Here is a 22,885-nt window from a genome sequence, read left to right on the forward strand (position 1 = left end):
TGAAGGAAGCCGTAAGAGAAGTCAAGCCTGAGGAAGGACAACTTATGCCAGTGAGGACGTTTGTCCGTCTCTCCCCTTAGAACACAGCCATGAACAGCTGCAAAGGAACGAGATCCTTGTGTCTTGACTGGCTAACACTTCTGTGCCAAAGATCTGTGAAAAGTGATTTGCATCTCTCATTTGCAGTTACGTGGTATCAAAAATGGTACAACTGATAACATTTCAGGGCAAATTCTCCCGCCTCTCACATATTTCAACTGTGACAGAAATTCACAAACAACTCCATACTAGCATGGCTAGGAATGGCTGTTGCAATAATACTCATTCTTAAGGACACCAAAGAATTGTCCCGAAACCTTAAAAAAAACCTTTCTACTTGTGACTGTGCATTTCAGACACAGTCACCTCCCTTCTTGAAAGGGAGGATGCCATAAATGGTGCTGTTTACGCAGTTAAACACACGAGCGCATGATCTTCATAAACTACATTAAGAATCAGAGTTGTTCCTTTAGCAACCCTGTTTTTAAATCAAAACATGCAGAGGAGGGCTATGGTGGAGATTAATGTTCCTCCATGCTTTTCAGTTTTATAAAGCTACTTTTATAACATTCAAGTAAATTGAACAGTGACTGACATGAAGAAAATGACAGTCATCTGTCACTATTTCACATTTCCCACTAGGCTGATTCAAACAGTTATTTATGAACCTTACACTTCAGTGGTCACTCTGATGACTAAACCATAAATTAGAATGTAAAGTGAATATAAATTTGATTTTAGAGTAACGACAAATTGTCAACTAGGTGAGATATTATTTAATTTCTATTGATACGCTATGAAAAGTCAGCAATAACAAAATGTGCTACATCATAATAAATCCCAAATCTAGTAAAAAATGCTCACTAGATCTTATTCTTGCTTGTGCCTTTAAAAACACACTATGTTATGCTCAGTTTCAAATATAAACTCTTAATAATGTCAGATGACATTACTTATATTTTCAATTAAACAAAGCACAAGAATGATTCTTCTGCCCCCACATTTAATCTGCATGATTAAATGCTCTGCAAGCATGTATTAATATGAAATTTGATTCTAAGTATACTATAGTTCTGATGAAAAGTTTACTTTTAAGAGACACTCATGGGTCCCTCCCAACTCAGAATATTGTACAACTCTGCTTCACTATAGAAATTCTGCAAAGAACAACAGTTCTCTATGTATTAGAAAAACTTTTCTTTGGGTACACTGCTGGGGGAAGGAATGACTGAGCAAAACCAAAATGTTGTAACCAAAGCTTCAGGAAGTCTTGAAGGAACTCATGGCTCAAAATTTATCTTGATGAACTCATTTTCCTTTATAAGATCATTTTTTGCAAAACGTTCCTCTGCTTTACATTGTTGTTTTGACTCCAACAAATACATACATTATAGAAGCATGTTTCTTGCTTTGAAATTGGAAATCTTCTAGTAGTGCAACACATGAAATAATTTAATGTCAGTTTCAATTTTAGCAGTGTTAAAATGTGAAAGTTGTGCTGAAGTCTCTATCATTCCTCATCTTTCAAGTGCATTTTTGCTACAATCATTAGATGGAATGATACAAAAATGTGATCCAATTTAAAACTTCTTCTTCAGCAGATACATACTGCACATGGGAGAAACCCCTTCAATTACTGAATTCAATTAGAAAAACTTCTGGCTTTAGTAATAACCAAAGCCCTTTTGCATTATTCTGGTTACATCATAGTGACAAAGACGTCCTTCAAGGAACAACCACATTCATAAAGGTAGGTATTCAATGCCATTTGCTTGACAACAGTTTATAATGTATTTAATATATTCACCCTAAGCACAAGTTTTATATGTTTGTAAAGATAAAATACATACATGGAGATTTTCATATTCAGAAAACCCCAGTGGAACTTGAATCAAAAGCATACTAGAAGCCCACAAGCCTTTACTGTTTCTGATTGTCTTCCTGGCTGAAAGATTCACACCTACACATAAAGCATTTTAAAGCAAGAATTATATGTTACACTGTAAATTGAAATATGGCTCTTCAAGATTTCTCTAATGTGAACTGAGAAACATTTATTCAGTATGTACTATAATGTTTATTTGATTAAGTAGCAAAGTGGAAGAAAAAAGTAGCACGTTAGAATGGTTGTGCCAGTAGAATTAGCAGAATCCTTCATAAGAGAAAATATTCTAGTTTGTCTATTTTTTTTAATTGTTGTCGTGCTCTTGATTACCATATTATACTTTTATCATTGCATAACAGACAGGTTTATGATATTACCTGTTGGTCATGGACATGGTTGTTAAAGCTATGTCTGTAAGTACTGGCACATACATGTGTCTTACGCATGTTTACTATCAACAAGTGAATGCAAAGTGTTCTTATAGCACAACTACTCCTTTACAACAAACAGCAACTGTGTGTAACATCAACAGATTAATCAGGCCTGCCTCTTCTTCCTACTCTTTCGAAGATAGTTGAAATATCTGATAATGAATGATGATCTTTAGGGTAAAACAAAAATTCATAGGATTTGAAACAAGATGCACACCACAGAGGAGAAAGAGTTTCCTCCATCAAGATTCTTGTTTTAGAAAACTTTTTCCACTATCAACAGTAACAAGATAATCTCTATGTTCACAAGATTCGTGCCGAAGAGTTAAGCTCTATTTTAAAATCTGTCCCAGATCTATTACAGCTGAGATGAATAGAAAGAATCATGCCTTCTTAAAGGAAAAAGGATGAAAGCTTTTATTTTAGGAGGACTTACCCACCATCTAACTTCGAACTGGTCTTTTTGTTTAGGCTTATACAGAGAATCAAATTCTACCTGCATGAAGTTGTGGTACCCCAGAAGTTAATATGCTATGAACCATTCCCACATCCAAGTTAGCTACAAAGGACTGGTACTTTCATCTGTTCGTAGTGTTCTGATATCTTGACATTGGACTCTTTTTAGAAAGAGCTTGTTCTTACGAAAAAGTTGTGCCAGCAGGTCCTAGTAACAACATTTAAAACCATAAATAAAATGTATTACCACATCAGTCACCCATTTCACAGCAATACAGTTACCATAGCAGCCTCACTAACATTTTTCCAACTTATCAAAGTTATGTTTATATTTTCACTCACAGCCAGAAAAATTTTCTGACACGTTGACATTTTATTAATTAAAATTCCAAACGAACCTTATCTATAGCATTTCGTTATGGGAGATCCCATCTCCACAAACTGTTACTACTATGATGCAAAGTTCTGCAAGTGGCAGAATTGGTCTCTCTACATTCTTATCTTTCACTACTTGTTTATGATTTTCTCCTGTCTGCTTACTTTTCTGCATAACGGATCTGCATATATTGCCTATTCAAGTTCCTATCTAAATATGGTACCTAGTGGAAAGGACAGAGATACTACTAGAGCTACTCAGACCATGCCAGAGAAAAGTACTGCCAGTGACTCAACTTTTTTCCAGGAAAAATATATCACCCTGTTTGGAAATACATTTAGTCAGCATTTACTTAATTCGCTTTATGATTTTCATGTTCTGATGTTGCACAAACAATGTATCTGGAGCTGGGGAAAAGCAGCCAGAGAAGGCAAGACGACGTGGAGAGGTTGTCACAGCCACACTTATAAAACTGTGATGCAAGGAATAAGGAATGGAAATCTGTGAAAGTATGCTCTGAAAGTAAATATCTCCTATATTTTATTATGTCAGCCCAAGCCATCAAAGGCAGATGTTGGTGGTATGGCAGTAGAAGTTGAACCTTCCTATCAATATTCCATTACATTTTGTTGCTGTGGGACAGATGGCAGCAGAGGTAGTCTGACAAAATGACATCTGACACAGAAGTGTGGAAGAAGCAAAGGTGTGGAATCAAATTCCTCCAAGTAGAAAAAAATGGCACTTGTTGACATTTAATGAATGCTTGCTGAATGCTTCTGGAGACCAACCAGTGGAAGTGAGCACAGTGAGATGGTGGGTGGTGCATCTCAGCAGTGGCAACAGTGACAGTGGGCCACCTCCACAGATGCAGATTTTTACTAGTGGGGCACGCAGGCTCTCTTTTATCACTGGTGGAAATATGTAGCTAATGGTGGTGATCAGTGAGGAAAGGTATTTTGTGTCTGAAAATTTGCTCTATCAAATAGCCTTATTGTGCTCTTTGTATCTGTTGCAGTTTCTGTGGAAATAAACGGGAGGCAGTGCTTTTGAAGTGACCTACATAATATACATGAGCTAGAGAAAAGAGATTCAAAGGAAATTGAGGGCAGAACAGAGGAACAGAGTGAAGAGGAACACAAAGATAGTAAGATAAACAGCTGAAAAAAAAACACAAGACATACAAATTTTTATTTTCAGGCTACTGGAATAAGCATCCCTAAATTCCCCATTGCAACCATAGTGGATAAATGAATCCTTTCCATCCTCACAAACCCAGACATACAAAAACTATGGTTCATCCAGGGATGTTTTGCACAAGGACCTATTTTTTCCACCTATAATAGCATAAGCAGTTCAATAAGATGTATACAACTCTTAGATAAAATAACAGAAGTAAATGTACCTGCCGATGAATAATCTCCAGGTTTTCTTTTGCTTTATTCACTAGTTCTTCTATTTTTGCAGAGTCCTTTATACTCTTGTTTTCTCTGAAGGCGTCTCTTATCCTTCTGATGGCGTATGTCCTAAATATAAACAACAAGACAACATGTTTATAAATGTGCCACAGTTTTATGACATTTCAACATGCCATAAAACATACTGAATTAGTTCAGTAAATGTACACATATGCTTTTTTCAAAATATATATTTGTATTTAGAATTTTGTTGGAGTAGAAATAGTGACCACATTAAAAAAAAAAAAAGTAATTTTACTGAAAGTTGTAGGAAATCCTCACACTTTCCATATCAGTCAAGTCACAGAATGATAGAATGTATTGGGCTAAAGGTGACTTTAAAGATCATCTCGTTCCAAATCCCCATTAAATCAGTCCCTACAGCTCTGCTTGTTTCTGCCATAAACATGTTATTGCATCCCCAGTCTGGTTAATGCAAAGCTCAAGAATATTAAAAACAAACAAAACCCCAAAAAGCAACAGCAACAAAACAAGAATAAAAAAAAATCATACCCCAAGTGATTTTTCATCAGTGTGATTACTTTTATTCCTAGAGCTCTGGAGCTCTCAGTGCTAACTGCTACATGCATTATACATTATTACCAGTTCTGACTTTCCAATCTGGCAGTCACAGCTAGAATCATGGATTGACCATACCAAAAAGGGCTCCTTTTTTGTTATTTCTTCCTTCTCCTGACAAAGCATATTTCAACTTGCAGTCCAATACCTCCTCAACCACTTCATCACTCACAAGCAGTAACACACATGATCTCTGCAAGCAGAGAGAGCTTTTGATTTCTCCTTTCAGAGAGGAAGATCCAAACGTGTAGTCACCTCTGAAATTGTCCTGTTTCATCTGAAGCCACTAAGAACCTTTATGCAGTTTGCAGAGTATTGCTTAATAAAAAACAGTGCCCATTTCAATAATAAAACAAAATTTTCAGACTCAGCAGTGCATACTTTTTGTTACACATTTGTTAGAAGGAGAACTGGCCTTTTGCTCAGCTATCTTGCTAACATTCTACTTCTCTACTACCTGGTCAGTACTACTTTTAATACAGAAAGTAAAACCCTGTGTGGGGCACTAGAAGTAAAAAAGGTGCTGACAACACCACTATTAGTGCAATGTTTCAACAACTATTTTCAATCCTGTGTACAAGTGAAACATGAGATGCAAAATTGCTTTGAACATGATCATGAAAAACCCCACACACTATACTGAAAAATTAAATAAAAATTGGCGGAGGCTACAGAGAAGGGGAAAGGAAGAAAATGAAGGATCACCAGATAGTGTCACTCCATGCCATTAGATGGTGCTCTCCAGCTCCTAATGCAGGCACCATCAGCCAAAAGGCATATTTTCTCTTTGAGCTCATAAATAATACATTTCAATCACAAGAACCAGGATGGTTATGGAGTCCCACCCTGCTGCCACACACCGGCAGATGGTGTGCGCTTTTAATTAGGGCCTGTTCACCTATAATGTGACACTGGGGTGTGCGAGTGAGCGAGCGTTTGTATGTGTGAAGCTAATAGAATGTATTAAAAATGGAAGCTCATTCTCATCTGCAGCTGGTGTCCTAGAAAGATTTGAAGGGGAAGCTGCTTTCTCCTAGGAATAAAAAAAAAACAACAAACGAAACAACAAAAACCAAACCCCAAACAACTCCAAGTCATTAAGAGGCAGTGTAATTTTGTTGCTTGATAATGGATGGATTTCAAATCATCCCACATATCTATGTAGGGTTTAACTGTGCAGAAACATAATATTTTCTGCAAGAAAGGAAGGACTGACAAAAGATACAAGGTCTTAACATAATTTGTTTTCTTAGCTTAAAGGAAAAGGAAAAGAACAGCAATCAACAATAAAACAGCAAGTATCCATTACTGGGAGCAAGTCTTCCAAAATGCAATACAAATGGGTATGCTATCTTAAGAAGAAAGAAAAATAGATGGAACTCAAGTAAATTCTTATTCAGCACACACCTACAGACTGTATTTTCCAATTTGTACATATGGTGTGTTAATTGTTCTGTTTTCTCCCTCTTTCTGTCACTACCCCCAACAGCCACTGAGAAAGAAAATAAATGTAATAAAAAACTGGTCTGATAGTTTCTGACCATCGATAGGAAACATGTTGCTTTCTTTTTCCTCTGAATATCTTTAAATCTTTATAATGTAAACACTCAAATGAAGCTGTTTCACAGACACTTAAACACAATTCTCCAGCTTAATCGTTACACTTCCAGTATATTCTAGATGTGCTCCAAAGAACAGCTCTATATCACAGTACTACTCTTCACTAAGGTTAGATTCAAAGTGCCACTGAACATAAGGAAAAGCTGAACTCAGAGCTCCAACCAGATACTATATTTGACTGTACAGTAAAGTACCCATTTTTCCCCACATTCTATAAGCTTGAGTTGGGAAGCAGCATCAGTTTGAAGTACCAGTGCCCTCCACAGTTCAAGAATAGAGTATATATCAAAACCTAGTACTAATGTGGCTTCAAGTCCATGAACAACCAATTTCTTTTGTAAACACAGTGACAACGTGCTGCAAGCACATATGTGGTATGAACGAACCTAATTCTTCAGACATATCTGTCTTGTTAAGAGCACTACTCTCTCAGATTTCTGGGTGATGAAGAGAGACTGGTCAGCTGATCAACTCCCCTTATGATGGGTATTTTCAGTTTGGTAAACATAAACACCAAAAAACAATTGCGTACCATTTGAAGGCATAGCCAATAGTGAACAATGCATGTCTATCTTCATAGAATCTAACAAAAGTCAAACTTAAAACAGCACTTCTTGAAGACAGGGAGAAATGAATAAAAATCGTACTATAAAGTTAGACAGTTGCAGAACTCATGGATGCCAGCCCAGTGTCTGATCCAGGTCTGACCCAGTCCTACTTGACACACTGACAGAAGCCCAAGGTACAGTGAGTAAGAACCATACATTTATTACTATTTTCCTATACTGATGAGCTCAGTTGGCTCTGCATGAGACTAGATAAGCATTAGCAATGAGAAAGAAGACAGCGTAAAGCGGTGCTGATTCAGCTGGGTGCAGTGCATGACAGTTCCCTCTGTTAGAGAAGCTAAGCAAAGCAGATAATTAACTGCACTCTTCAGGGAGAGGCAATGAGAGAGCTCCCTAGAGAACTAGAATGGGAAAGCAATCCTGCCTACACCAGACACAAGCAGATTCTCTATCTTTGGGAAAGGTCCTAGAAATGCAAGAGTGCTCATTAAGAAACATTGTACTTTGAGTTTTCATTTGTAACACTTCACAATCTACTATTTTTCTCATCATTCTCTGGAAACAGATACTAAAGAACAGCTAAAAGATGCAGTAAGATTCTACAATTCTACCTATGATCCTAAACCCCTTCCTTTTTGTCATCAAGCCAACTGAGGTCTTAATAGAATCACAGAATCACCAAGGTTGGAAAAGACCTTCAAGATCATCCAGTCCAACCATCCACCTATCACCAATAGTTCTCACTAAACCATGTCCCTCAACACAACATCCAAACGTTCCTTCAACACCTCCAGGGTCGGTGACTCCACCACCTCCTTGGCAGCCCATTCCACTGCCTGACCACTCAGAAAAGCAGTATTTTCTAATGTCCAGCCTAAATCTCCCCGGTGCAGCTTGAAGCCATTCCCTCTAGATCTATCATTAGACAAGAGAAGAGACCAACCCCCAGCTCACTACCACCTCCCTTCAGGTAGTTACAGAGAGCAATGAGGTCTCCCCTGAGCCTCCTCTTCTCCAGGCTGAACATTCCCAGCTCCTTCAGCTGCCCCTCATAAGCCCTGTGCTCCAGACCCCTCACCAACTTTGTCGCCGTTCTTTGAACCCGCTCCAGGTCCTCAATGTCTTTCTTGCAGTGAGGGACCCAAAACTGGACACAGTACTCCAGGTGCAGCCTCACCAGTGCTGAGTGCAGGGGGACAATCACTGCCCTGTTCCTGCTGGCAACACCGTTCCTGATGCAAGCACTTTTGATTGTATCCTATGTGAAGACTTCCCAGCTAACTAGTGATAACAGCATGCAAGCAAGAACGTACAGTTCAATATATTCACTTCAGCAGTTCTTATGTGCACACATGCAAAGAGTTTTTACAATCCCTACTTACGTGTATCCACCGCACAATTAACTCCCAATTAATTCAAAGTAATGTAATCAACGTGTAACAGATTCTCTACAGTGGCTTTAGACCAAAGCTGCTGCAGGTGGATGGCTACACAAGGTAATGAATTTGCACAAGTAGAGCTGCTCTGAAAGTAACACCTCCTATATTTTATGATGTTGGCCCACAACATCAGAGGCAGATGTTGGTGGTATGGCAGTAGAGCTTGTACCTTCCCATCAGTATTCTGTTACATTCTGTTGCTGTGGGACAGATGGCAGCAGAGGGGCATTCTGACAAACTGGCATCTGATATGGAAGTACATATGAAGCAAAGGTGTGGAATTAAATTTCTCCATGTGGAAAAAAATGGCACCCACTGACATAAAATGAATGCTTCTGGAGACCAACCATGGATGTGAGCACAGTGAGGTGGTAAGTAGTGCATTTCTGCAGCAGCAGTAATGACAGCGGGTCATCTCCACAGGTGCAGATTTTTATGAGTGTGGCATGCAGGCTCTTGTTCGTCACTGGCAAAAATGCATAAATAATGATGGTGATTGTTGAAAAGAGATGTTTTGTGGCTGAGAATCCGCTCTACCAAATTGCATTATTGTCCTCTTTGTACACCCTCTGAAATAAATAGGAGGCATTACTTTTGGAGCAACTTAGAAAAGAATATAGATGGGGCTTAATGTGAGAACAATGTCAAGGCATTAAGACAGATTCTAAAGGAATGAGCGCTATCTGCTAATGTTAAGAGACAACAATGTCCCTGAAATAACCCACAAAATTACGATTAGGAAAGTCTTTCTCCTAATGGTCCAAGAGCCCCTTTTTCTTTTCCTGAAGCACAATTGAAAGCCTAACATCAGACCCCATAAAAACAAAGCCTACAAGAAACGAAGTCTGAAACAATGATTATTAAATTAAAAAAAAAAAATAAAAATCACAACAGAGTTACTTCAGAAAATAAATGCTGCTTGGGAATTTAGGCACTTTATTTCCGAAGTGTTCGCTTATCTAATCTGATGTCTAAGTAGAAAATATAAAAAAACCCAACAGTTTCCTTTCCAAGTCCTCGCTCTTGTACCTTTGTGCTCCACTAAACTGGAATGTAAGAAAAAAGGTTGAGAACTGTGCAGCTGCACTTTTGAAGCATTATAACTTCAAAATAAATCTGGCCCAATAATGTTAAAACTCAGCAGCACTTCGCATTTACCAGTATCACAACCTACTTCAGTTTTAAGTCCTATTTCAAAGACAGCTTTACATATGTTGGTATTTCCTCTTGGCAACAGCATACAAATAAAATCTATTAATTGATCACATCACAGTTAAAGTTGTTAAAGACAACACACAGCTAAACACTATGGCTATTAAGATTTGTTAGTCAGTGAGTACTCACACAAAGACAGAAGAGGAGGACTGTGATACACAACCTGAGCAAATAAAGCAGACATCATTGGGGATGCTGCTTTGCTGATCATTGCTGTCACTCAAGATTTTCAAAATAGGAATAAATTAAAATGCATTTTTCCTTTCTGGCTTAAGTTGCATTTAACAAGAAAGGTGAGTGGTCAGCATCTAATCTCTAGCAAGTCCACAGTGGTTAAATATTCTGAAGCAAAAGTATACCGTGCTTTTACTTAACTAGATAATGTGCAGAAGGGAGAGAACGACATACAATAAAAAATATCATAGTGAGGGATTCTTCCTGTAAAAGGCAATTGTTTCCTTTCACTAACTGTATTTTCTTATTACCGCCTACCTTTCAATCTATTGGATTGAAACATGTATTAATTTATGGCAAGAGTGATATGAATTTTCAGACTTTGCCACTGTTACTAACAAATTAGCACCTTAAATTTTTGTTAGTATCAGTAGTAAATGGGAACTACTAGTATTACTAATAATCAGTGGTACAGGCTGCCCAGTGAGGTTGTGAATGTCCCCTTCCTGGAAGCATTCAAGGCCAGGCTGGTGGGAATCTGAGCAACCCGGTCTAAAGGGAGATGTCATAGCACCATTTCGGTCAGAAAGGAGCTGGAGAGACCTCCAGCCCCACCTTCTGGTGAAGCCAGCAATGGCATCAGACCATGTCCCTCGGTGCTTCGTCTTTTCAGGGCTTCAAAACCAGGATGGTGATCCGACCTCTCCTCTGGGTAACATGATGGCTTGCTTACACATCCTTGCGTAAGGCATCCTTACACATCAGCCAGCCTGATAAATCCTTTTTATTTTATACTTTATGTCTCATGTTCTCCTGCCCAGCACCTGTAGGTTCTCTGGTAGGCTGCTACTAGTTGCCTTCAAAGTTGTCTCTTCTTCAGGATGAAGAACAAGCCCAGTTCCTTCAGCCTCTCCTAACTGATGCAGGTGCTTCAGCTCTCAATCATCCCTTGGTGGTTTCTGCTGGACTTGTTTCACATTATCCATGTCCCCATCTCACAAGGAAGACAAGACTAGATATGGCCTAGCAAGCACTGAATAGAAGGGGATGATCATTTCCCTCCATTCACTGGCTGTGAAATTGTTGATGCAGCCCAGGATATTCTTGGTCTTTCTTGCTGCTCAGGCCCCGTTTGCTGGGAACCCTGCCCCTTCACAGCACAGCTGCTCTCCAGCTGCTCTGCCCTCATGCTGTTCTATTGCCATTTTTTTCACATTTGCCCTCACTGAATTTTGCTGCTGGTCTATCCTTCAGACTTCCCAGGTGCCTCTGGATGGCAGCCCTACTCATCTGCATTAATTCATTCCCCAGCGCAGAGTCACCTGCAAAGTTTATGAATATGCACTATTTACTTCCTCCAGGTCATCAATAAAGATGACCCAAACATCTTTATGTCCCCAGAATACTACCACTGCTATTCATAGTTCCTACAACTATTTCCACAGTTCTTTGAAACATTCACTTTTGTTGCTATACTTCTAAAAATAATAGTAGTTACTGGCTTAACTGTAAGTGTAAAGAATCTCTGCAGAAGGGAGTGCTTTTCATAAGGTTGGGGTTAAAAGAAAAAAGGGAAGATGTCCAAATGAAAGAGATCTTTTAATCTTAACTGGAGTTGTAACTGCAATGTTATACTGCAGCAGCAGTTTAAAAAGGGGGGTTACCACTGAAGGACCAAATCAAATAAGCTGTTCAGTTAACAAGGCACAAGGCGGGGATGTGCTACAGGAACTAGAAGCAGAATTTGCTACAGATGAAAAGCATCCTGATGGCCTCAAACGACAAATATTTCTCTGCTGAGCCTTCACCACCCAAGATCCTGGCACCTCTTCATAAGGATATCAGGGCAGCTGAGCAGTCCAATTACAAAGCAAGAAATGCCTGGAAATGCAAACTCAAACCCTGACAAAGCTGATTTCTCTCCTTCTTGGGATAGATGTATACTACTCCATTTGTTATACTATTTATAAACAGCTCTTAATAAAAGGCTAGCCTGCTGTGAACTGCCATTAGAAATTCCATTGTATTTTTCCAGAAACACTAGAGTTTCAGTCTCACACTGTTGCCAAAATTTCTCTCTTTACTGCTGTCTAGGGATTGCCTTTCATTCAAAAGAGAAATCATCTGTTTAGTGACATAGATAACCAAGAAATGATCAGCCATAGTGCAGTTCTTGGCAGCGCTAACCATTCCTTTAGAAACCAAGAAGGTACTGAGCAGCCTCACTGGCTGGAAGCATTTCCCACTTGTCAGCATTTCTGAAATTAAGACTTAGATTTAACAAGTACAGTTACAGTAGTCAATATTATTCCATTAATACAGAAGTGACAAAAATGCCAATTCCTTGAGGGGACAAAAAAAAAAAAAAAAGGAGAGGGAAGAAATCAAGTACCTGAAATATGTTGATAGTATACAGGTTTAAAGTTACAGCCAACGGAGATACCTTGAATTATGACAGACTTAAAGACAGTTTTCTGAAGGTTTTCTGAGGAGTTGATTGACTGGTTCTTTTGACAAACTAATAATTACGAGTAAAAAACAGACACTCAGAAGATTTACTTGGCAAAGGCAATCCTCAAATTCTATTAACTGTTTAAATATCATAGATTCACTATGAATCTAGTAATGGAAATCATACTGAAATTAGACAATCTAATGATCTGCTTACAGATAATTCACTAGAAGTTACATGATTCAAAAGACTGTCATTCCTCTCCATATTTTATCCTCTCATCCATGTCTTTGATGTTTACAGCTTATCTGAAGGTCTTTGTTTCTTAAAGCACAGTCAGTAGTGACAAAGATTCCCCACTGGACCTCCCATCACCATATGGCTCACTGACCTTCCTTAATTTACAGCAAAGCATTGCACGTTTAGCTTAACAAATTTGCAACACGGTTTTGACAATAATGATGGATATTTGAAATTACAATGTAATACTAAGCAGCACAGAAAATTCTAATATATGCAGAGCTCATTAGTCAAATCTAAAGTCTAAAAAAAAAAAAAAAATCAATTTGGGATGCATAACAAGATCACCATTCTACTTTTTGCCTACAGAATATTGAATACTATTATTAGAAATTTGGGATTGCAAATATAGTGCCTTTGAACAATACATAAAACATTTCAGGGAGCTCAGGAACAAACTATTGTGATGATGGTATCAGGGGCTCTGTAGAAAAACAAGAAACAAACGCAGATTGATTTTTTTTTTAACATCATGAATGCAGTAATTGAAAAGCTATGTTTTGTCTTTCTGTATTTTCTTCTATTTAATTTGTTAAACCTAACCACATAAAGTCTAGATGTTAAAAGTTAAAGGTGAAGATAAAGCTAAGGGAAAGGCCAGTAATTTTTAAAGAGTTTTCCAATCAGCCTCTTAATATTTTCTCTTAGTCTTATGCTATGTGGAGAGGGAAAAAAAAAAAAAAAACAACAAACCCACCACCTTTTTCTATTGAGTAAGTTTAGATCGGTACATTAATATATCACAGAACATTCTGCATTTCAAGCCAATAATGTCCCGCCCAAAAAAAGCTAGATAGTTCTTAAGAGCTAATTAAAAATGACAAGAAAATACAGATTCATTAGCATGAGTGATGGCAGCACTTTTTGCCCTCTATTTATGAAAAAGAAACCACATAGCTTCAATCCTTCCAGCCACGAGCTTATGGGAGAAGTTCCTCCCAGATAACAATTACTTTAAAAAGTGGAATTAACCTCAGGCTTAAAACCCAGTAACTCATACGAGTACAGGCTAAGGTTACCACATGAGATATTAGGAAGGGAAAAGACGTATGACGAGTGGCCTATTTATCATAATAATGTTTTCACTATAACAGCTTCTGACTAGGGCAGATTACCTTCCCTTTGACACGTGCTAAGGCCTTCCATTTCCTAGGGCAGCAGAAAGATTTCCAATCTCAGAACAAATTATCGACAGAAGCCACAGAAGCACTAGGTCACTACTTAATGGCAGCAATAACTTGTGCTGATAGACAGTTTCTCCTTCAAGAACTTCAACAAATTGTTGGGAAAAAAAAAAAAAAAAGCCAGCAAAAATTAAGTCTCAAAATCCATTTAAGTTAGTAAGTATCACCACTTGTTCACAGAATAAAGAATTACAATAGAGAGTATTTACTTGCCAAACAATACAAAAGTACTATCAGAAATACATTAACAAATTTGGGAAGAAATGCACTCAGTAGCTCTGGAAATCAGGAAATTGTTTAGATGTCATTTTCTGTACTACATCAAATGCACTTCTTACTGTTTCATAAGCAGAACTCCTCAACCTTTCCATGTTGTAAGTTAGAGGAGAAAAAAAGCATTATTAGTGAGACATTTAATTTATTTTGGGTAGTATATTAAAATAAATTATTACTTATTTAAATGAATCAATTACTTATAATTATTTAAATCAATCAAATGTTAATCCCTTCAAAACTGGTTTACGTACAAAGACCATTCATTTAAGGACCTGTTTGATAATTGTTTGGACTAGAAAAATGCTGTTATATTTTAAGTGGAGAAATGTTTTCTGGAAGTTTATAATAGGGTATTATCAAGACAACAAAACACATTTCTACCACAATTCCACAACATGATTCAAGCTATTATCTTCTACAGTGCAGCAGGTACTGCCTCTTCTGAAACACAGCTCTCATTTGAGCTGTACTGATTTAAAAACTTTTTCCTAAGAAGAAAGCAGTCTAACGTGTGTAGAGTGCTGCACCTGAGGAAGAATAACTGCATGCACCAGCACGGGTTAGAGGCTGACCTGCAGGAAAAGAGCTCTGCAGAGAAAGACCTGGGTGTCCCAGTGGACAACAGGATGGCCATGAGCCAGCAGTGGTGCCCTTGTGGCCAAGAAAGTCAGTGGGATCCTGAGATGCATTAAAAAGATGGAGGCAATTTTCCTCCTCTACTCTGCCCTGGTGAGGCCCCATTTGGAGTACTGTATCCAGTTCTGAGCTTCTCAGGTCAAGAAAGACAGGGAGCTACTGGAGAGAGCCCAGCAGAAGGTCACAAAGATGATGCAGGGCCTGGTGCATTTCTCTTATGAAGAAAAGATGAGACTTGGGGCTGATTAGTCTGCAGAACACTGAGAGGGGATTTTATCAGTGCTTATAAATACGTAATAGGTCCCATCCTCTTGACACCTGCCAAGCTCTACTCAGTGATTGCCAGTGACAGAACAAGGGGCAATGGGCACAAACTGGAACATAAGTTCCATATGAACACAAGGAAAAATCTGCCTTGAGGGTGACAGAGCACAGGAATAGGCTGCCCAGAGAGGTTGTAGAGTCTCCTTCTCAGGAGATATTCAAGACCCACCTGAAGAGTTTCCTATGCAACCTACAACAGAACTTGCTTTAGCAGGGGGTTGGACTCTATGATCTCCAGAGGTCCCTTCTCATCCCTACGACTGCAAAAAGCACTGACTACAAAGAGGAGGCACACAGTAATGTATGTACAGATTATTGTTTTTCAAATAATACCATTAATGATTCAAACCAAAATCTTACAAAATTTGATAGTTTCCAGCTAAACATTTCTACTCTCAGATCCACTGCTCCTAACTGTGATAAAGAATGCCAATAAAGGACGGTTTTAACATTTCATTGTACTGCTATTCTAACACGGGCTTCAGAAAAGCTGTACTCGCATTCACTGAATATTGAGTCACAAATAAACAAAAGCAAATAAAACCCCAAACTCTCTGCACAGTCCATGTCAATGGGGATGATGAATACTAATTCACTCTAATTACGGGGATGATTACTTTCTTCACTGTTACTTAGCCTTTTCAACTACTTATGTAATGTTTATATACTTAAAATAGTAGTTTATGTACAATAAATGTGTTATTTCCTATAGTAAATAAGAACTCAGACATATTTACATGCACATCCTTTCTGTATTCATGTTGACTGTATCCACATGCTGACTGATAAACCGATTGTCTCCTTTCTTGCTCACATAAGGGACAAAGCTCAGACCATCCTTTCTACAGTAAAGTAATATGAAACACCACAAGTGCATCAATTTCCTAAAGAAGATACTCTCAAACCTAAATATTTGTTAGTTATGGTGATGTCATGCTGATAATCTGCATAATTTATCCAACAAATTATTGTCATTTACGTTTTTTATTATTTTATTTTATTTTTAAATGGGAGCGATGTGAATTACTTTACCTGGCAGAGTCCCAGGGAGAAATCCCTACCATATGCACTACCTCATCTTGTTATTCTCCCCATAGTCTGTAGGCAACATCAGGATGCATTTTTCATTTTCCTTTTTCAGTTCCTTTACAGCAGAGCTTGTTTATCACTATTTTTATTTTCTAGTATTCACCCCTTCCATTTCCTCCAGGAGCTACAGAAGTTGTCTTTTGCTCCAAGTCAACCTCTCTTTTGAGATGTTACACCAAAACAAAAATCAAGATGCTTCTATTTCATTTCCCCCACTCTTTTCTCTGTACTGTCAACTACAGCTAGAAATGAATGTTTTCCCCCATTCTCACAGAAGAGACCTGTGTATTACAGAATCATAGAATCACTAAGGTTGGAAAAGACCGCTATGACCATCAAGTCCAATTGTGACTCCACCACCATTATACCCACTAAACAATGTCCCTAAGTGCCACATCTACTCTTTCCTTGAAAACCTGCAGGGTCAGCGGCTCTACCACCTGCCTGGGCAGCCTGTATTACAGAAGTCATTTGTTTGACACACTGAAAAGAGAAAACTGCTAAGCGAGGCACAAAAATACAACCAAAAAAAGTATAAGTTTGTAAAAGATATTTCAACTCCCTGGTCCATAGCACTACTCAATTCATTTTATTGCTGTTGACCTTTACCGTGCCTCAAAGTTCGTATCAGGTGAAATTGTAACAGAATGCTACTGAAGTAACAGGAATAGCACTACTTGCCCCTCAGCAAATGTATTCATATTTAAGACATTTGCAAAATGCTAATTTGGAGGAAAGAGATGAGATCTGAATGCAGAATACGGACCAGACACTAGAGATCCCGAGGGTAGGCAATACAGAATCAAAACAGAAAGCAGTCTGAAGCTGGACATGAACAAGATATACCTAAAATAAAAACACATGGACACATTCTTAAAGACATCTGCTGAAAATCTTCTGGGGAAAGCAACAGCTTAGTTCTGTGCTGAAAAAAGAAAATCAAGTTAGAATGACAGATGCTTTGTAAGAGGGAAATTCCCTGGGAAATGCCTTTTGTATTCATAACCTGTGTAAGATGGTTTATTAGAGCTCTTTCTCTCAACATGATAAATGCATCCAGCTCTCACTGAGCAAAGACTGTCAACATTCTGAAGAAATCTTATCATGTAATCTTACCAAGATAAAATTTGAAAAATAGCAGGGCACCAACATGTTGATGAGTGACAAATGTCTCTATACCACAATTATAAGTGAGCATCTATGATAGATATTTGTTCTTCTTTTGAATAAGGGCCAAATCTAGCAGACCGATTAACCAAGTTCAGTGCTGAACAATGGCTTGCAGGCAAGCAATACCAAGGCTGTTAAGAGATCTGGATCCACGTTCCTCCTACTTAAATATGTGATGAACAGGTGTTTACACTTGCCTGTGACTGCAACTCAGCACAGTGACATTCTGTGTATTTGGAGTAATAAATAGTAAAGGTGAAGAAATACTGCCATGAAACAACAACATGTGCCCTGCAAGCAAATACTCAGGAGGAGGAATCACATGGTGTGCATGAGAAAGATGAAGATAACTCTACAACAACTTCAGAAGAAAGAGGGAATTCTTCTCATAGGTATTTAAGGCCAAAATAAAGTTGAACGAATAAGATATTGCCAATAATCACTGATCAGTGATTACCTTGTGTGGAAAGGTTGTTTGTTTGTTTTTTAAAAGAGAAATGCTTTCCTCTGGCAGCTAAAATGATATTACCTTAATCTTATACTTGCTAACGATCTGGAAGTAGGCTGTGAATGGATTCAGACCAGGACACACCACACAAGCAAACTCAGGAGTGTCAAGACTTGGCAGTGAAGTCTGTAGAGACCGACTGTTGTCAGATTCAGAATCTGAATGAATGTTTTCAAACTCCAGCTGATGTGACGTAAAAATTTCATGGACATGTATTTATTTAAATACTATTATGCTGAATTGTATACAAAAATACAGCTAGTTCTGCTGATTTATAAATCAGCATTCTCACAATTTAAGCTAAACTTTTCTCCAATCATAAGGTCAAGATAGAAGAACACTGCAACTCAAAGGAAATAATTTGTAGTAAGACTGAACAAAATGCCACGGTTTTGTGATTTTCTTCCTTATTGGTCTTCCACATCATGACATCCACACACAATCCAGGGTGGCACTACTTCCATCATCAGCACACCCAGAAACTGCAGGAATAGCTTTAACAGAAGGGTAGTTCAGGCAGCTTCCTCGTTACGAGTTGCTACAGCAGTGGTTCTGATCACCCGCAGTTTCTTTTTTTTTGGCAGAAGTATTGTGATTCATTTATTTATTTTTAATTCAGAGCTCTGATCTTCTACAGAATGCTTGAAATAACAGCTTGTGCCTAGTGTGCCTTGAGTAAGTCTTTAAGTTACAAAGTCAGAATCTTTTCACTGTGGGCAGTATACAGTAAGATACAGCCCAGAGCTAAATGTTAAAGCCACATCCAAGAACAAGGAAGGGAGATGAGCTAGGAAAGTATTTCAATACTTAAGTATTACTACATAAAGTTTTTTTTTCGTTTGCCAGTAATCATACACACACATCTATCAGCATAAATCATTGCCTGAAGCACCAATTTTTCCATTAGTTTCATTAGTTCTCAAACAAATTCTAGTGGTAATTAAGTCCTACAGAAGGAAAAAAAAATGTCCTGTTCTACCGCGCTATATAAAGATTGCAAATATCCAAGACATTAACAACCACATCTGATTTACTCAATTTGAGTGTCTTTACTAAAATTACGAAGTCCATTAATCAGCCTTTAAAGGAAGTCCCCACTGACTCTACTTATCTATTTTCCATCAAAGCTTTTCTTCCCCCCCCAGAACTCTGGATGCCACATCCACGCTTCACATTCTTCCTTGTAAGTTACTAGCACTTAAAACTCTCCTGTGGGAAACTAGTAAATAAAAATTGGAATCAATGAAATTACATCAGAATTGAATCACAAATATCCCTTAGCATTTAGAAGGGCATAATTTTACAGGGATAAAGCGAATGCATTTGCAAAATGACAAATCCAGGAAAGCAACTCCTAACGAACACATTCTACAGCTCTGACGAAATTGCTTTATACTGGGAAAGTTACCATCAAAATCAAAACATTTCGCAGAATTCTTTCCATTTGGTTTATAATCTCATTTCAAAGAGTGTTCTGATGGTATCCAGTGGTTATGTTTTGCCATATTTGCCTACAGAGTGTTTAGCTGACTTTCCAAAATATTTTTTTTATACAGAATACTGAAGTCAAATGGAATACTGTCAGACCCAAAGTCTTATAATCCAAATAATGTTTATTTTTCTATTTTTTTTTCTTCCTAGAAAGTGTGTACATTTCCATGCTTTACTTCAATTCAGAGTGTAGTAATTTTAGTCCTTCTCACAGCTCCAATCCTAAAAGTACCACCTCACACTACCGACACCTCTATTCAAAGATGGATTGATTCTCACTGAATTAGATATAGAAGATGCCCTGATACCATCTGCTTGGTATGCAGCCACTGCAGTAATATCCACAATTTAACTCTCTGGGAAAGAGCTCTATTAATAACGCCAACCCCAAACACATCTGAATGCTCTACAAAACCAACTCACAGATGCGCAGCTCCTGTTAGTCCACAATTTTGGGTCATACAGCTGCCAACTCAGAACAAGTGTCTGGAACAGCGCGTGACAGAAATACCACTGTGTTCTTGGCTCACAAACACCACAGCTGCTTTACTTTTTATTTATTTTTTTAAAATATGTTTCAGGGATAGCCACTTACTCGTCATGCAGGAAGCCAACTAAAAAGCCCTGAAGTTCATTATCACCTGGAGCATAGCCAACAATTACACAGTGAGAAGGGGAAAAAGCTCTTCACTATCCTTGGGCAGCCAAGAAAAAAAAAAAAACAACAAACCAGATCCTACAAATCTGCACATCTGTCATCTCATTCTTACAAAGGAGTCAGACAGTTCTGCTGGACAGAATCAACTATTCTATTTTCTTATCTCAGTCACAGACGACCACTTAAGACAGAACACAATACTTCCTACAGCACGGCATGTTTCTATTTCCTCATTATTGATTGCATCTACACTTACATATTTTTAATAACATCACGACCCAGCTTTCACACCCCTCCTCCTCCCCCTCTAATACACCAGTAGTGTCTCACCAAGAGTTGACAACCTGCTGGTGGATTCCATCAGTCACAAGCATTATCAGGAGAACCAATAAGAAAAATGCTTGTCCAGCTTGGAGAACTATCATACATGAAATCTTAACACAGCTGTTAAGTGAGCTGAGTGACAAAAATACTAAACAACCAATGACCAGATTCCATACAATAGGGACTAAAATCATAGCAAGTTTTCAATTAAAGTGACCAAAATAAGGTATGAGAGGAAGAGAAATAATCCCATTTTCCAGAAAAAACTAGAGGAAAAATTAGAAGAATGCATATTTTCTTGAATTTTCATTGATATGAGTCATGCTGCCAAAACAGTTACTGGAATCTGAAAATGCCTCCTTGAAGGCCAGAGCTTGCCATGCAACAGCAGGTCAGGCTAACCTGTACTTGTGCACAAATCCAGTGACTCTGCCCAATGCTGAACTAAGGCACATGTGTACCTGAGCATCCCACAGCTACTCCTTCCCAGCAACAACTTTACCTCACATAACCTCATACAAGGTTATAAATTATAAATCAGGTGCTCTGCAATAGGGCCTACAAAACCCTACATATTTAACTACATTGTATAATGTAAGAAAGCTTCCAGATCTTACAAGAATGAAATCAAGGAACTGCAATGCACTGATTATGCATTTAACCTCCACTGAGAAGTCCCTTTTATTCTAACTGAGCCAAAGCATTAAGAAGTTGAATGGCACATCTGGGTCCACCAGGCAAAGGAGGAAGAAGAAAAGGTTGCATTAATTCTCAAGCAACTGGTAACTCTCAAGGAACTCCTGACACCACAGACAGCAACATAATGAGCTTATAAGAAAAATAAACACCTGGAGGATAGATAAAAATAAGGTAGAAAGCAGAGATAAGATTTAATACAGACATGACACAGCTTTTAATGATGATTCTGATAAATAAAAAATTCGAATTCTGTTTAGGAAGTAACAAGATAGATACATTTAGGGTTGCTTTGAATGTAAAATTTATGGTCAAGCTCTCTAAAGCAAAAGTTTCACATCTTTCTTCATTGCAGGAGAGCACAGAGCAGTGCACTGACATAGAAAAATCAAAACAATTTATTATATGTCTCTGTTCCTCACCTCAGCCTAAGAAGTTGATCAGCACATTTGGTATCTGAGTGATAATTTAACTGGGGTAGCAGTTACGCCTCAAAATGTAACAACAAAATCCAACATTAGTGGAACAGCAACAGAACGGGCAAGAAATGGTGCATCAGTGAACCAGACCATTTGTTCAAATGTCCAAGGACAGCTCTCGGTATTTTTGTTAATCACAAGTCCAGATTGATCTTTACCTAACAACAGCTGGCATCCAGTATTGTTTATTTTTCTATTTTCCTGTTTGCAAAGGACAGATTACTCTGTGCATACACTGAAATTTGTGTCAGCTGAAATCTTTTGCTAAACACAGATCAGCATATATATATTTATTGTAGATCACTAAGAGTTTTTAGACCTTATGATACAGCACACCTGGATGTCCACGCCAATCACAATACTGACCACAAGGGACCTTTTCACTACCCAATGGGATTTATGGGATGACTAGCTCACTGCCACTAACTAAAAGAAATAAAAACACATTGTTTACATTTAGTTCAGATATTGAGCCTACTGCAAAACCACAGAAACCAAACTTATGTTTCAGAAGAGCAGCTTTAATACCTAAAAACATTTTAAGAGCGTGCTTTGCGCAACATAGCAAAAGCCCCAAATGTTTACTTACTGCATTTTTATTCAAAATAAGGACAAGCAAGCAAACCAACCATATTTATTACAAACAACGTCTGGAATTTTTAAAATGAAGGTTTTTTTTAAAAAACATATTGATAAGATCTGCTGTAAAAACATAGTTTCCTTTTAAAAACAAATCTATTTAAAATTCTGAAGTTACAATCTTGTATTAAAAACCTCAGCTTACAACAGTCTATTTTTAAAGTAAATAAAGTGGCCTTCAGATGTCCCAGTCACATTGCCAATTATGTAATTCAATGCAGGAGAAAGAGTTGATGCAAAAAAACAAAAACAAAAACCCAGCCTACCTAATTATGCTTATTCATGTCCTCATAGTGGCAGAGGCTTAGAAAAGTCAGATTTACTAATTGCAAAATCTTGAACGCACCCAATTCCATTTGAGCAATGTCCATCAATGAATGCTTTCCACACAAACATTGCTTTGACCTATTTCTTTCCCCAGT

At 38.0% G+C, this 22,885-nt stretch overlaps 1 protein-coding gene across 3 annotated transcripts in view; it reads right to left on the reverse strand.

Moving 5' to 3' along the window:
- The window catches only part of LYRM4 (LYR motif containing 4), an 80,865-nt gene that overhangs the window by 54,238 nt on the left and 3,742 nt on the right, over positions 1 to 22,885 (reverse strand). For all 3 annotated transcript variants that reach the window (XM_052697600.1, XM_052697598.1, XM_052697599.1), the window contains exon 2: positions 4,590 to 4,710. In XM_052697600.1, the coding sequence (XP_052553560.1) occupies positions 4,590 to 4,710 (121 nt within the window). The remainder of the gene's footprint in view (positions 1 to 4,589; positions 4,711 to 22,885) is intronic.

This window comes from Tympanuchus pallidicinctus, unplaced genomic scaffold (assembly GCF_026119805.1).
Source record: "Tympanuchus pallidicinctus isolate F22 unplaced genomic scaffold, pur_lepc_1.0 scaffold31, whole genome shotgun sequence".
In the NCBI taxonomy this organism is placed as follows: domain Eukaryota; kingdom Metazoa; phylum Chordata; class Aves; order Galliformes; family Phasianidae; genus Tympanuchus; species Tympanuchus pallidicinctus.